This window comes from Zalophus californianus, chromosome 1 (assembly GCF_009762305.2).
Source record: "Zalophus californianus isolate mZalCal1 chromosome 1, mZalCal1.pri.v2, whole genome shotgun sequence".
Taxonomy (NCBI): Eukaryota; Metazoa; Chordata; class Mammalia; order Carnivora; family Otariidae; genus Zalophus; species Zalophus californianus.
The window spans coordinates 149,883,420-149,898,153 of NC_045595.1; the positions used below are offsets into that span (position 1 = coordinate 149,883,420).

At 39.4% G+C, this 14,734-nt stretch overlaps 1 protein-coding gene across 3 annotated transcripts in view; it reads right to left on the minus strand.

Annotated features, from left to right (window-relative positions):
- The window catches only part of CASR (calcium sensing receptor), a 79,979-nt gene that overhangs the window by 4,014 nt on the left and 61,231 nt on the right, over positions 1-14,734 (minus strand). For all 3 annotated transcript variants that reach the window (XM_027581840.1, XM_027581842.1, XM_027581843.1), the window contains 2 exons: positions 3,889-4,119; positions 195-318 (listed from right to left, as the gene is read on the minus strand). In XM_027581840.1, the coding sequence (XP_027437641.1) occupies positions 195-318; positions 3,889-4,119 (355 nt within the window). The remainder of the gene's footprint in view (positions 1-194; positions 319-3,888; positions 4,120-14,734) is intronic.

A 14,734-nucleotide genomic window follows, 5' to 3' on the forward strand; every position in this document is an offset into this window, starting at 1 on the left:
GTATTACAAGACATCTAATATTTCTTTTCTGTCCCCCTCAGTGCCTGGCCCAGTGTGACCCTCAGACATACCTTGTTAAATGAGAAACTGTGCTAAGTACCTTCTCAGCCTAGCCCTTTCAGGGACTTCACTGACCCCAGGGCCCCCAAGTGGACCGAGCCTTGCATTGTGTCCATGAGGGCATGTTCCTTTACCTGTTTCATCACTGTACTCCCCATCAGGACACTCCACACACTCAAAGCAGCAGGTTGGCTCCCCCTCAATGATTCCTTTCCTGGTCCCTGCCAGGCAGTCTCGGCTGCAGTTGGAAAATGGCACCTGAAGAACCGAGAGCACAAAAGTGAAGGGCTGCAGCTGTGGGATCAGTTTCACAGCTCCTTTGACGTAAGTACTGGGGAGGAGTTTGTACACAAGGACCAGTACAACAGACTTCAGGCCCATTCCAGACAGAGGAAGCTCCAGAGATCCTTGTTCCTGTTATCTACGAAAGGGAGAGATGTCCAGGGGCAAGAGGCTGTGCATGCACGCGCGCACACACGCGCACACACACACACGCACGCACACACACACACACACATTCATGGGATTCTGGGAGGATTGGTTGTTGTGACTTTGCACAGTGACCAAAATCCACCTTAAATAATCCCCCGTTCCATTTCCTCCAAGTCCCAGAATGGCACACCTGTTTACTTTCCATGGAAACAGAAGTTTAAGACAAACTAAAAGATATAGGGACATGGACCTACACACAGGACATTACAAGGGGGAGATGCTGAGATGAGGAGAAGTTTGTTTGAAATAAGACTTTGAACTTTGCAGTGAATTGCAATTCCTGCAATTTTATTTTAGGCTTTATAGGGAGACTTCTGAGATACTTGCCATCATTCAGCAAGGCAGGCAGGACAGGCATAGAGGGGTCAAAAGTAAATGAATCAGAAAGATATGTCAGGCAATTACTATCCAAAAGAAATCTGCAATAGCTACATTAATTTCAGATAACAGAGATTTTATTTGTTTGTTTGTTTGTTTATTTCCTTCCTTAGTGGACTTCAGGTGCATGGAATTTGATCATAATCCTTGTTTTTTTCCCCATCATTATTTATTCATGTTTCAATCACTTTTAGTCAGTCATTTTTTTAAGTACCTATTATTTTTTTAAATTTTTTTATTGTTATGTTAATCACAATATATTACATAATTTGTTTTGGTGTACTGTTCCATGATTCATTGTTCATAACACCCAGTGCTCCATGCAGAATGTGCCCTCCTCAATACCCATCACCAGGCTAACCCATCTCCCCAGCCCCTCCCCTCTAGAACCCTCAGTTTGTTTTTCAGAGTCCATCATCTCTCCTGGTTCGTCTCCCCCTCTGACTTACTCCCCTTCATTCTTCCTCTCCTGCTATCTTCTTCTTTTTCTTTTTTCTTAAAATATGTTGCGTTATTTGTTTCAGAAGTACAGATCTGTGATTCAACAGTCTTACACAATTCACAGCGCTCACCGTAGCACATATCTTCCCCAATGTCCATCACCCAGCCACCCCATCCCTCCCACCCCTAGTCAGTCATTTTTAATGATTACCGCCCAAAACAAAAGCTAGGACCAGAATAACCTACATGTAACTGTATGCTTTCCTCCACCCCTTGCTCCCCACCCCCCCACCACATATTCATACCTGAGATGACCACTATTCTGTGTTTACCACAGGAAAATAACACTAAACTTTCAAGGAACAGATGAATTTAATCTTATGTGACTTCTGTCAAAGGTTTAAAAAAAAAGAAGGAACACCCTCTAACTCATAAGGCCAGTGTAACCCTGATTCCAAAACCAGACAAGAGCAGTTTGAAAAAGAAAAAAAAATTACAGGCTTATCTCACTACTTTGTCTTCAGAGGCATACCTGAGTTGAGGATCTGTGTACAAGTAGTTTATAAAGAAAGTTCTCTCAAGGGAACCAGGAAGAGAATGGAGCAAGTCAGACACAGAAGGGAATAAGACAGCAAGGGTGTGATCTTGAGCAAAGACCCTCAAGAGAGTAGCTTCTGCCTGATCCCATAGGAGAACTCTGGACTGTAAGTTGTTCCTCAGAGCTGTCCTGACCTGAGGAAAAGGGAGCCAGAGATTTCATACTTCCACACCACTCATTGTTAAGGGTCATCTTAGGGAAATGTAAATTCCTAGGCTCTTCTGCCTCTCTGAGCCTGTGGGCAAAGTGGGTTCCATTAGCCTGCTGGTAGTCTCCTGAAAAAGAGTGGTGAGTTTTGGTTATTGGAAGCAAAAATATATAGAAGTCCTGGAGGTATATATAACGTATAGGAATCTGAAAGGACCTGGAAAGAGTACAACTATTTTTTACCACTTGAAAAAAGATGAAAAATACTAAAACAATTAACAAACTCAAAGGACATAAGACACAATATATACCATGATCATGTTGGGTTTATGCCAGGAATGCAAACAAGTTCATCATTAGAAAATCTATAAATGTCATCCCTGCATTAATAAATTAATGCAGAAAAGCCATACGATCATCAGTAGATGAAGACAAAGCATTTGATGAAATTCAACACAAACTTATGATTAAAAACTGAACTGAAAAAGGAATTAGGAAGAAATATCTTTAACTTGCAAAGGGTAATATAAAAAATTCTTAAACATCATTCTATATGAGAAAATATAAAAGCATTTCTTTTAAAACAAGAATGCCCACTATCACCACTATTATTAAACATTGAGTTCATAGCTAGTGGAATAAGACAAGAAAAGTAAGGGCATATATATATTGGAATGAAGTCAATAAAACTATTATTATTTGCAGATGATATGATTGTCCACACAGAAAACTTGAAACAGCAACCAAATTATTAGAAACAATTGGGGAGCTGCCCCAAGCTAAAATGCCACGGACTTTTCTTACCCAAATTTCATTAGTTTTTCTTAAAAAGACACTTCACCTTTTGTTTGCTTTTGGTTGATTGCCAGATCCTTAAATAGTTGTTTTTGACAGTTTTGTCCAGTTTATTGCTTCACCATTTCAGAAGCTCTACTTCTGTCTCATTCCATATGATCATGTCAGATAACATGGAAGGACTCATACTATTTCCAAAATGTCTCTTTAATAAGACTCTTCCCTTCTCTTCCCATCTACCTGCTTGGTTTGGAGACATCTTACAGAGTTAAATGCATGGAAAACAATGAAACTTCTTTGCTCTAACAGAAAAGAAATAACTGGTGTGACAAGAAGTTTTTTGAAAAACTTGAATAGAAGATGATTGGCATTATCTTCTAATGAAAGAGGGATAGAAAGGGCAGTATTGGACCTGATCTCTAAGTTTCTTGGGACCCTGGAGTCCAGGGAAAGGAAGGAAAAGAAATAATGAAGGACAGTACACATTAGCACTCTGAACCATAGTAACACAGTACTCTCAGAGATTTTATCTTTCCCAGGTTATCAACCCATTTAATCTAAGAAATTGTCCTTTTGATTTATAAGTCAGCCTTGAGTTATTTGGATGACAGGGAACTAACTCTGTGTGAATTGTCTGGGCCCTGCCTTAAATGATGTTTATGTTTGCTTAAATATTTTGCTCTAGTTGGGGAAGTTTTAAGTGAGGAAATTGTGTCATTTAGTCAAGGAGTCAGACTTACAAAGAATAACAAATTTTCCAATATAGTAAGTATGGGACTCAGGTTCTGAGGATTCTCCTCTGTACACTAAACACTGATGGATTTCACAGGGAACCTCGGCAGTGCAGAGTTAGTAAGTTGAGGGAAGTGGAGTTATCATTTTTCAAGTCCAGTGGTGAAGCCCAAGGCCCTCCCAAAGCCCAGCACAATTTCCTCCCCATGGTGGAGGCATCTGTTGTTCTGATGGACAGCACATACCTCCCTGGAGAACCCACTCCACAGGATTTTCTCCTCATTGATGAAGAGCCTTTCTCCTTTCTTGGCATAGACGTTGTAATATCCGACTTCCTTAAACACTATGGAGCCATCCTCTGGGGACAGGTGCCAGTTGATGATGGAGTAGTTCCCCATCAGGTCACCACATTCATCGAAAGTCACCTGCTCCCCCATATTGTTGGTAAAGTTTAGGTGCCGTAGGTGCTTCAGGACCTAAAGAGGAACAGAGATTCTGAGAACAAGCCACAGGGCTTCCATGTATGGTTGAATATGTTGGGTACTGCACAAGGGACAGTAAACTATCTTGTTCTAACAAAGTGGAAGGAACATAACTTTTAGGAAGAGGCACTTTTTTCTAATTTACACTAAGGTACTTGCATGTGTTAGCGGCAGCCCTGGTAAGCCTTGGGCTTTACTTGGTATTCAGATGGTAACTGGGGTAAGAAACACTTTCTTGAAGTCAGGAAAGTAAAATGGGTACATCTCACTATGGCCCCTGGCCAAATCAGATCTTCTGCAGGAACATCATCAACTGGTGGTGCCCCAGGAGGGGCAGGGTTTGTAAGCCAGAGCCATTTGTGGTGTATTCTAAGATGGGTTTTGGGGAAGGAGTGGAGGCATGAAGTACTCTTATGATTTGCACCATCTTTATTCTACTGCCTCTGTGGAAGTGTCTTGCTGCCAAAGATCACAGAGGTGGTGGGTGAAAGGAAGAAATAAATGAGGCTGTGGGTGGAACCCTTGCTATATATGTCACATAGCTCTTGTACAAAAAAATAGTGATAATAATTATTATATCTTAGTAGTCATTTTACTACATTTTAGGCACAAATGCTAAATACTTTATATTCATTATCTAATCTTTACAACAAATAGTACTATCACCCCCATTTTATTGATGGGGAAAGTTAGGCATAGAAATGGAAGTATCTTGTTTAGGGTCACACAGTTAGCAAGTGATGCAAAGCCTGCGCTCTTAATGGCTGTGCTTTGTTGTAGCATCATTAGGCTCCTGGCTTTGCTTCCTGTGTGCCCCTGACATGGATCAGGAGGAGGCAGGGGACACTCAGCTCCTTTCATGTGGGACGTGCCAGGGGTCACTGAGCCACCAAGAGAAATTAAGATACGGCCTAGCCTGTGAATGTAGAGATGCTTGCTTCTGCTGCACCTCACAAGTCACTGGGCTTTATCACTTTCCAGCTCTGAGCATGTTTCCTCACTTTTGTAAGGAGAGTGCTGGGCCAGAGAGGCAGCAGGGTCTCTGCAAACTCTAGCATGGACTTCTCTTCTGTGGTTTGGTGGTCCCAGGAGTACATCTAGAGGCACCTCTCCCTTTTATCATTATTTTTAAGGTACCTAAAAAACCAATATCTAATCTGACACTGGGAACAAGTTTGAGTTGAGTCTAATGGATGGCCTTACTGAGGCCTAGCACTCATTATCCATATTAATATGCATGACAGACTGAGCTGACTGAGCTAGACCTTTAATGCTCCACTCCTTGAGGGCACCTTTAATGTTCCACTCCATTCCAGAACTGACACTGCTTTTTAACAGTATCTATCGGTCTTGAGTTTATTTTCAAATAAACATTTATTATAAGGAAAATTAAATGGGGAAAAGGAGTTACCTGAATTTGCTCATAAACAACTCTGGGACAAGTCAAGGGACAGAGTCTATGGGAGACCACATATGCACACAAACACACCACCCTGGGTACCTCATCTAACCTTCTGTGTGTGATTTACTCCCTTAGTGTCCTCTTTGCTACCCTGGTAGACTCTGGCTGCCCTGACTTTTGCCCAGACCTACGGTGGAGGAGGGAGTGCCTCACTCCTTGCTATCTGTTCTTCTGTTCTGCAACCAGAACTGCCTAGCTATCCTCAAAAAAGATTGAGAATGAATCCTACTAAGGATTCGTGCCACCTGTGTTCTCCAGAGCCTTCCTCAGTGGTCATCAGTGTCCTATTTTTTCCTTCATTTTTACTGAGCTCTTAAACCTGTCTGCAGAAGGGTGCCCCAGATATGCTCCTTCTTTATACCTCTAGCTCTCCTTCCTTTTCCTCCTTGCTTTTGGAATGATCTGGCCTCTTCCTATACAGAGTGATGTCTGTGGTGTCACTTTTGCCTCTACCCCAGTGCATCCCTGTCCTGACACAGCCTTCTTTCCCTGAAAGGAACATACAGTCCTTCTACTCTGTAAGGCTGACCCTCTCCTGCAGCACTTAGAGCCTCATTCCTCGCACCCACTCTGGAACCTTTCTGACATGGTCAGTCTACCCTTCTCCATTCCATAATCATACTCTTCCCGCATCCTGCTGGGGACCTGTCATGGCTCAGATGAAATATGCTTCAAACTTCTCTAGGTAGCTTCCAAAACCTTCCATACTTTGGTCCCACATACCCACCATTACTTTTCAGTGCAAGGGTTTTATCCTAATCGTACAGTTTCCATGGTCCTTTCCATAATTGTGCTAACTCTTGTCTTTCCTCTGATGTGTGTAAAAGGAGATGAAAAGAGTGGAGAGGCAGGGAGCTACCTCTTAGTTATACGTCTATGTGACAGGCATTGTACTAATGCTTTACACAATATCTCATTTAATCCTCACAACAACTCTGTTATTATCTTTATTTTATAGATGAGGAAATGGAGGAATAGAGAGGTCAAGAAACTTGCCAGTCATAAGCTAGGAAGTTCTTGAGCTTTGATTGAAACATGAGCTTTTCCTACTGCACCATCCTGCATCCAATATAAATTGTTTAGAGTGTCCATGGCAAGTATTTGTCAGTAATATTTCCTCATTAAATATATTTTTAAAAAGCATCACTCTTACTTGAAGAACAATTTTAAAAGCACATAAAGCAGTAAAACTAGAGTATCTAGTGTAAATTTACTTTTTATTCAGCTTTGATTCCTTGGTTCTCAATATGCCAGGCATCAAACTTCCTCTCTCCTTTTTTCTGTCTATAGGTTCTCTGCAGTGAAACTCTCTAGGCATCAGTGGGTGAATAGAGAAGGGAACAGGGACAATCATTTTATAATTAAATGGTTTTCTTCTACATTGATCAGATTGGACAGAAAAGTGACTCAAAGATCACCACTGGCTATAATCCTTTTGCATCCCATTGCTATTGGCATGGGAATGGAGATTTCTACCATAATCTTAATTTGAATGAAGAAGGAGCTAATCAAAAACCATTTTCTTAAAGTTTCCATTAAAAAACTCATTGTAAATACAAGGTGAGATTTGTATGCTCTTAGAATCAATCAACAAGTAAATATAGACTATCCACTATGTTCTGAACTAGGCTGCAGTAGTATAAGGCATAGTAATATAGTCCTCATGGAGTTTACATATGGGTTAGGGAGATAAGGAATAAGACAAAAATATTGGATGAAGTAACAAACCATGTGAGATAAAATATAGTTAAGTGCTAACTTATGGGGTATCAGCTATAAATACAGCTAACGTTAGGAGAGTTGGAAATTAAAAAGGACTGAAAAGGTCAATACAGGCTTGAGGCATGGTAGAAATTTGGATTGGCAAAGGACAGAAGGAAGGATGGTGTTAACAGTGAGAATAGTATGGACAAAGATCAAGTTAGGAATAAACATGAAGTGTTATGGGGGCAGTAAAGAAACCAGCTTCTTAAAATTCGTGTATGTGCTAGAGAACAAGGGGAAATAAAGTAGATAGGTAAAGAGGAGCAAAGGCAAAGAGGCTAGATTTCATTAAAAAAAAGGCACAGGACTAGATAATAATGGATTGATGAGAATGTAGAGAAATCAGAATCTTTCATACACTGCTGGTGGGGATGTATAATGGTGCAGACACCTTGGAAAACATTCAGACACTTCTTCAAAAAGTTAAAAATAGAGTTACCACTGAACCCAGCAATTCTACTCTTATGTGTCATCCCAAGAAAAATGAAAACATATCCACACAAAAACTTGAACTCGGCTGCAACAACTTCTTGCAAGACACGTCTCTAAAGGCAAGGGAAACAAAAGCAAAAATGAACTAGTGGGACTTCATCAAGATAAAAAGCTTCTGCACAGCAAGAGAGATAGTCAACAAAACTAAAAGGCAACTTATGAAATGGGAGAAGATATTTGCAAATGACATATCAGATAAAGGGCTGGTATCCAAGATCTATAAAGAACTTACCAAACTCAACACTCAAAAGCAAAAAATCCAGTCAAGAAATGGGCAGAAGAGATGGACAGACATTTTTCCAAAGAAGACATACAAATGGCCAACAGACACATGAAAAAGTGCTCCACATCTCTTGTCATCAGGTAAATAGAAATTAAAACCACCATGAGTTACCACCTAACACCAATTAGAATGGCTAAAATTAACAAGGCAGGAAACAACAAGTATTGGCAAGGATGTGGAGAAAGGGGAACCCTCTTACACTGTTGGTGGGAATGCAAACTGGTACAGCCACTCTGGAAAACAGTATGGACATTCCTCAAGAAGTTAAAAATATTGGGGCACCTGGGTGGCTCAGTCGTTAAGCGTCTGCCTTCAGCTCAGGTCATGATCCCAGGATCCTGGGATCGAGCCCCGCATCGAGCTCCCTGCTCAGCGGGAAGCCTGCTTCTCCTCTCCCACTCCCCTTGCTTGTGTTCCCTCTCTTGCTGTCTCTCTCTCTGTCAAATAAATAAATAAAATCTTTAAAAAAAAAAGAAGTTAAAAATAGAGCTACCCTACGACCCAGCAATTGAGCTACTGGGTATTTACCACAAAGATACAGACATAGTGATCTGAAGGGGCACTTGCACCCCAATGTTCATAGCAGCAATGTCCACAATAGCCAAACTGTGGCAAGAGCCAAGATGTCCTTCAACAGATGAACAGATGTGGTTTGTATATACAATGGAATATTACTCAGCCATCAGAAAGGATGAATACCTACCATTTACATTGACCTGGGTGGAACTGGAGGGTATTACGCTAAGTGAAATAAGTCAAGCAGAGAAAGACAATTATAATACGGTTTCATTCATATGTGGAATATAAGAAATAGCATAGAGGATCATAGGGGAAGGGAGGAAAAACCGGGAAGAAATCAGAGAGAGACAAACCATGAAAGACTCTTGACTCTGAGAAACAAACTATTGGTTGCAGAAGGGGAGGTGGGTGGGAGATGGGGTAACTGGGTGATGGGCATTAAGGAGGGCACGTGATGTGATGAGCACTGGGTGTTGTATGCAACTGATGAATCATTTAACACTACATCTGAAACTAATGATGTACTATATGTTGGATAATTGAATTAAAAAAACTTGAATACAAATGTTTATAGTAGCATTATTCATAATAATCAAGAAGTCGGAACAAGCTAAATGTCCATCAGTTGGATTAATGGATAAACAAAGTGTTATATCCATATAATGGTATACTATTCAGCCATAAAAAGGAATGAAGTACTGATACATGCTCAACATGGATGAACCTTGAAAACACGCTAAGTGGAAGAAGTCAGTCACACAGAAATATTTATATTTATAAATTTATATAAATTTGACATATTTATATGAAATGTCCAGAAATATCCAAATATATAAGACAGAAAGTAGATTTGTTGTTATTTAGTAATGGGGGGAGGTGAGGGGAGAAGGAGTGATACCTAAAGGGTATGAAGTTTCTTTTTGGTGTGGTAAAAATATTCTAAATTGATTGTGGGTATGGTTGCACAGCTCTGCAACTAATATCAAAAACCACTTTAATAGGTGAACTGTATGGTATGTGAATTAAATCTCAATAAAGCTGTTTTAAAAAGGAGGTATGGAAAGGGATTTCAAATATCCAAATATGACTTCATTCGTGGAGCTGATATTTAGCAGCTGGAGAGACCTTGACAACAAGGTAACCGTGAGCATACTTGGTGTTGAGAATTTACTAATGAGACATAGCAATTCTAGCCTCAAATGAGACAGGGAGATAAGGATAGGCAGAAAGTAAGAGAAGTACAAACATCTTACCCAGAAGAGGAAGCACCCAGAATCTTTGTGGCTAGAAACTTTATACCCAAGATTAGACAAATTTCCTCTAAAGAAGATTTATTCCTTTCTGTATCCCCAGTGATTTGTAGAGGGCCTGAATTTTAATGGATACTCAACCTATGTCTGTTGAATGTTTGGTCAATAGTGTGGGCATTAAACTAATACTGTTGCATTTGTGAGGTAATGTCAAACCATGATGAGGTTTTCACCAGTCTGAGGATAAATAAGAAAAATAAGGTCAACATGGTTTCTGTATTAGTTAAAAGAGCAAGTAGGTAGAAAATCAATAAAGATATAAAAGACTTGAACGATACTTGATCAACAGACTTGACTTAATTGATATTTATAGAACACTCAACTCAATAGAATACACATTCTGTTCAAGGGCACATAGAATATTTACCAAGATAAACCATATTCTATATCATAAAACAAGTTTCCATAAATTTAAAAATACTCATACAAAGTATGTTTTTTGACTCCAGAGGATTTAAATTAGAAATGAGTAACAGAAAGATATTTGGAAAATCTCCAGATACGTGGAAACCAGCAACACACTTCTAAATAACCTATAGGTTAAAGAAGGAATGAAAAGGAAAGTTAGAATGTATTTTGAATTAAGTGAAAATGAAAACATAGCATATAAAAATTTGGGGGATACAGCTAATGCAACATTTAGAGGGAAATTTGTAACACTAAAATTACTAAAGTTCTCAAGTCAATGACCCACTTTCTAAGTTAAGAAACTAGAAAAAGAAGAGCAAAGTAAATTCAAATAAAGCAGGAGAAAGGAAATAATAAAGATCAGAGCAAAAATCAGTGAAATAGAAAACAAAAATAGAAAGTCACTAAAACAAAGGCTGGTTCTTTGGGAAGATCAATAAAATCAGTGGATCTCTACCCAGATTGATCAGAAAAAAAGGAAAAGATGCATAATTCCAAAAAAGGAATGAGAAGTGACATCACTAAAGATCTTTCAGACATTATAAGGATAGTCTGAGAATGTTATAAACAATTTAATAAACAATATTCTAAACAAATTTATGCCAATAAAGTTGACAACTTAGACACAGTCTTTGAAAGACACAAACTATCAAAGCTGTCTTCAAAGGTAACTAGAATAGCCCTGTATTTTTTTTTAAGAGAGAGAGCAAGTGTGTGTGTGCATGTGGAGAGCTGTGGGGGAGGGACAGAGAGAGAGGGAGAGGGAGAGAACTTAAGCAGGCTCCACACCCAGTGAGAGCCTGACACAGGGCTTAATCTCATGACCCGGAGATCATGACCTGAGCCAAAAGCAAGAGTCAGATGCTTAACTGACTGAACCACCCAGGTGCCCCAGCCCTGTAAGTATTAAAGAAATAATTTGCAGCTCAGAATTTTCCCACAAAGGAAACTGGGCCAAGCTGGCTTCACTGACAAATTCTGCCACCTATCTAAGGATGAAGTAATACCAATTCCACACAAACTCTTTCAGAACATTGAAAAGGAGGCAGTACTTGCTAACTCATTCTTTGAAGCCAGTATTAATCAGATACCAAAACCAGAACATAGAAGCAAAATTTCCTAAACGAATGTTAACTATCTACAAAAAGGAAAATACACTGTGACCAAGTAGAGTTTATCATAGGAATGCAAGGTTGGTTTATTTTTTTTAATTTTTTTATTTTTTAAAGATTTTATTTATTTATTTATTTGAGAGAGAGAGAGAGAGAAATAGCATGAGAAGGGAGAGGGTCAGAGGGAGAAGGAGGCTCCCCGCTGAGCCGGGAGCCCGATGCGGGACTTGATCCGAGGACTCCAGGATCATGACCTGAGCCGAAGGCAGTCGCTCAACCAACTGAGCCACCCAGGTGCCCTGCAACATTGGTTTAACATTCAACTACATTAACATACTACAAAAGGGAAACCATATGATCATCTCAATAAATACAGAAAAAGTAGTTGATAGCATTCAATCTCCATTCCTGATAAAAACTCCATAATCTAGGAGTAAAAAGGAACTTTCTGAATCCTATAAAGGACATCTATGAAAACCCTACAGTTAACATTATGCTTAGTGGTGAGAGACTGAATGTTTTTCTCCCAAGATCAGGATCAAGATAAAAATGTCCATTCTCACTGTGGCTATACACTGTTGCTACAGAACGGAGGTTCTAGCCAGTACAGTTGGGCTGAATTCAGCTGATTCAGAGTGAAAAGATAAAGTTCTAAGTTCTATACACAAACAAAAACAAATAAACAAAAGAACTTTCAAATAAGGTGAAAAGACTTAAGATTCACTTTTTGAAAAACTTCATTGAAGACCATAAAAATTAAGGCTTTTATATAATCAGTTGTAACTTAAATCTGTTTTTAAAAGCAAAATACTTAAAATTATACTACAGGATAAAGGGCCAACATAATTTTTCCCTTTGAGATATAACTGTAACTTAAGTTCTTACATTTTGAATTAAAAAGAAAAACATTCTAGATTTAAAGAAGCAAACAAAAAATTGCACACAAGTGAATAGGGAAATACTAGAATTTGTTTTAAAATGTGCTAGAAGATTTTACTTAAGAGTGGTAGGGAAGTCATATTATAAGAATTATAGTTTTCAAAGAATAAAATGTCAACCTTGGGCACCTGGGTGGCTCAGCTGGTTGGGCGACTGCCTTCGGCTCAGGTCATGGTCCTGGAGTCCCAGGATCGAGTCCTACGTCGGGCTCCCTGCTTGGCGGGGAGTCTGCTTCTCCTTCTGACCTGCCCCCCTCTCATGCTCTCTGTCTCATTCTCTCTCTCAAATAAATAAATAAAATCTTAAAAAAAAAAAAAATAACCTCTTCCTAGAGGGAAAAGATCCTTTTTCCCCCCGCCGTGGGGGAATATGTCTTTTGTGGTCTTTTTAGAAACCTGCAGCTAGATATTATATTTTGCATGTCATGTTTTTGATTACAGGCATATATTTAATTCTTAGTAAACATTCAAAACATGGGAAAATGGATTATAAAACTTCCACCACTTTCTTGAGGAAAAAGAAAGTTGGAATCACCATAATGTAGTAATGGTGGTGTAACAGCTGGCAGTGTCCTGAAGACAAGGGTCAGTCCCCCAAACAACTGTTCCATGTAAGACTGATGACAGAGTATGCCGGAAGGCAAAGGAAGCAGCCAACACCTGAATGTAGGGCTGACAGTCCCTTAATAGAGAGAGAACCAAAAATGCCAAAAGAGATTTTTTTTAAAAAGTTTCTTTTCTCCTTTTAGGAATATTCATTGGTACAAAGTAGGCTAAAAATTGTTCCTGATCAGATTCTTAGGAAGCCTGTGTCAATTAAAAATAATAAAATTTATGGTTTCCTTCATGTCTCAATAATCCTATTTATGCTCTTTTTTATACTCTTAAAATACTTATTGAAGTGGTATTTTCCCCATCATTTATCTCACTGTTTCAGCCCAAATTTATGAAGTCAGAATTTTTTAAAAAGATTTTATTACTTATCTGACACAGAGAGAGAGAGAGAGAGCACAAGTAGGCAGAATGGTAGGCAGAGGGAGAGGGAGAAGCAGGCTCCCCACTGAGCAGAGAGCCCGATGTGGTGCTCAATCCCAGGACCTGGGATCATGACCTGAGCTGAAGGCAGATGCTTAACCAACTGAGGACCCCTGAAGTCAGAATTATTGTGGGTTTTTTTCACATGAGCGTTTTCTGCTGACATCTTTCAGAGCACTCACCTTCTCTTTTATCTGTGCCTATGTCTCTGTACTGTTTTGTTGTTACCCACTTAAACCCTGCCTTCTCTCAGTATTTATGATTGTCCCATTCTCTCTCTTTCTTTTTTCATTCAACAAGCATTTATTAAGCGCCTAATATGGGCCAAACAGGCACTTTTAGTGACAAGAGATACAATTATATTCAAGATGGACAGAGGGATGTTTGGTAGACTCTAATTTGGTCAGTTGTGTCCACTTTTACTGATTTGCACACTGTACTTTGTCTATGTGTCTATATATGAATCAATCAGTTTCAGGATGGTTGGTTTCCTCTGGTGATCACCCAGGTTGAAGGTAGGGACCACTGTCTTCACTGTGAAACCATTGGCTGACCCAGCAGCCGCTTAGGAGCTAGAAAGCATGTGCCCAGAGGGACAATTGGGTACATGGTTCTCTTAACAATAATCTTGGTGTTATCAGGGGAACAGACTGCCTGGGGCAGATGTGGGTTTTCATACTGGCTACACATACGTGGGTTTTCATACTGGCTAGATATACGACTTTGGGCAAATCATTTTGGCTTCTTTGGGTCTTACTTTCCTCACCTACAAAAGAATAATACTCAAGACTAATATTTATTGAGCACTTATTATGTATAGACAGTATCGTAAGCACTTTATACATATTAACTAATGTCATCCTTATAATGAACTTATACATTTCATTATCTCCACTTTTCAGGTGAGGCACAGGCTCATTAAGTGACTGCCCAAGGTCATACAGCTGTTAAGTAGCAATTGAGATTTAGATCTAGTTAGTTTGGCTCTAGGGTCCAAGCTGTCAACCATTACACTATATACCATCTACTCAGGTTTAGGAGTCAGACTAGATGTCTACCTATTACATTGTCTGTTGCTAGTTACAACAGGTTAGTGTAAAATTTAGGTTGAGATGATGGGCTTATTTTTAAAATGGGATCATGGAGACATGGTATAATGCTTGTGGCAACACAAGAGGCCTTAATCGGAAAAGTGGTCCATACTGAACAACATCTGTCTCCATGCATGGCCTGAACTTTCGACTCCAGTGACTTTTCATTGTTTTATATTTTTAATCAACTATATT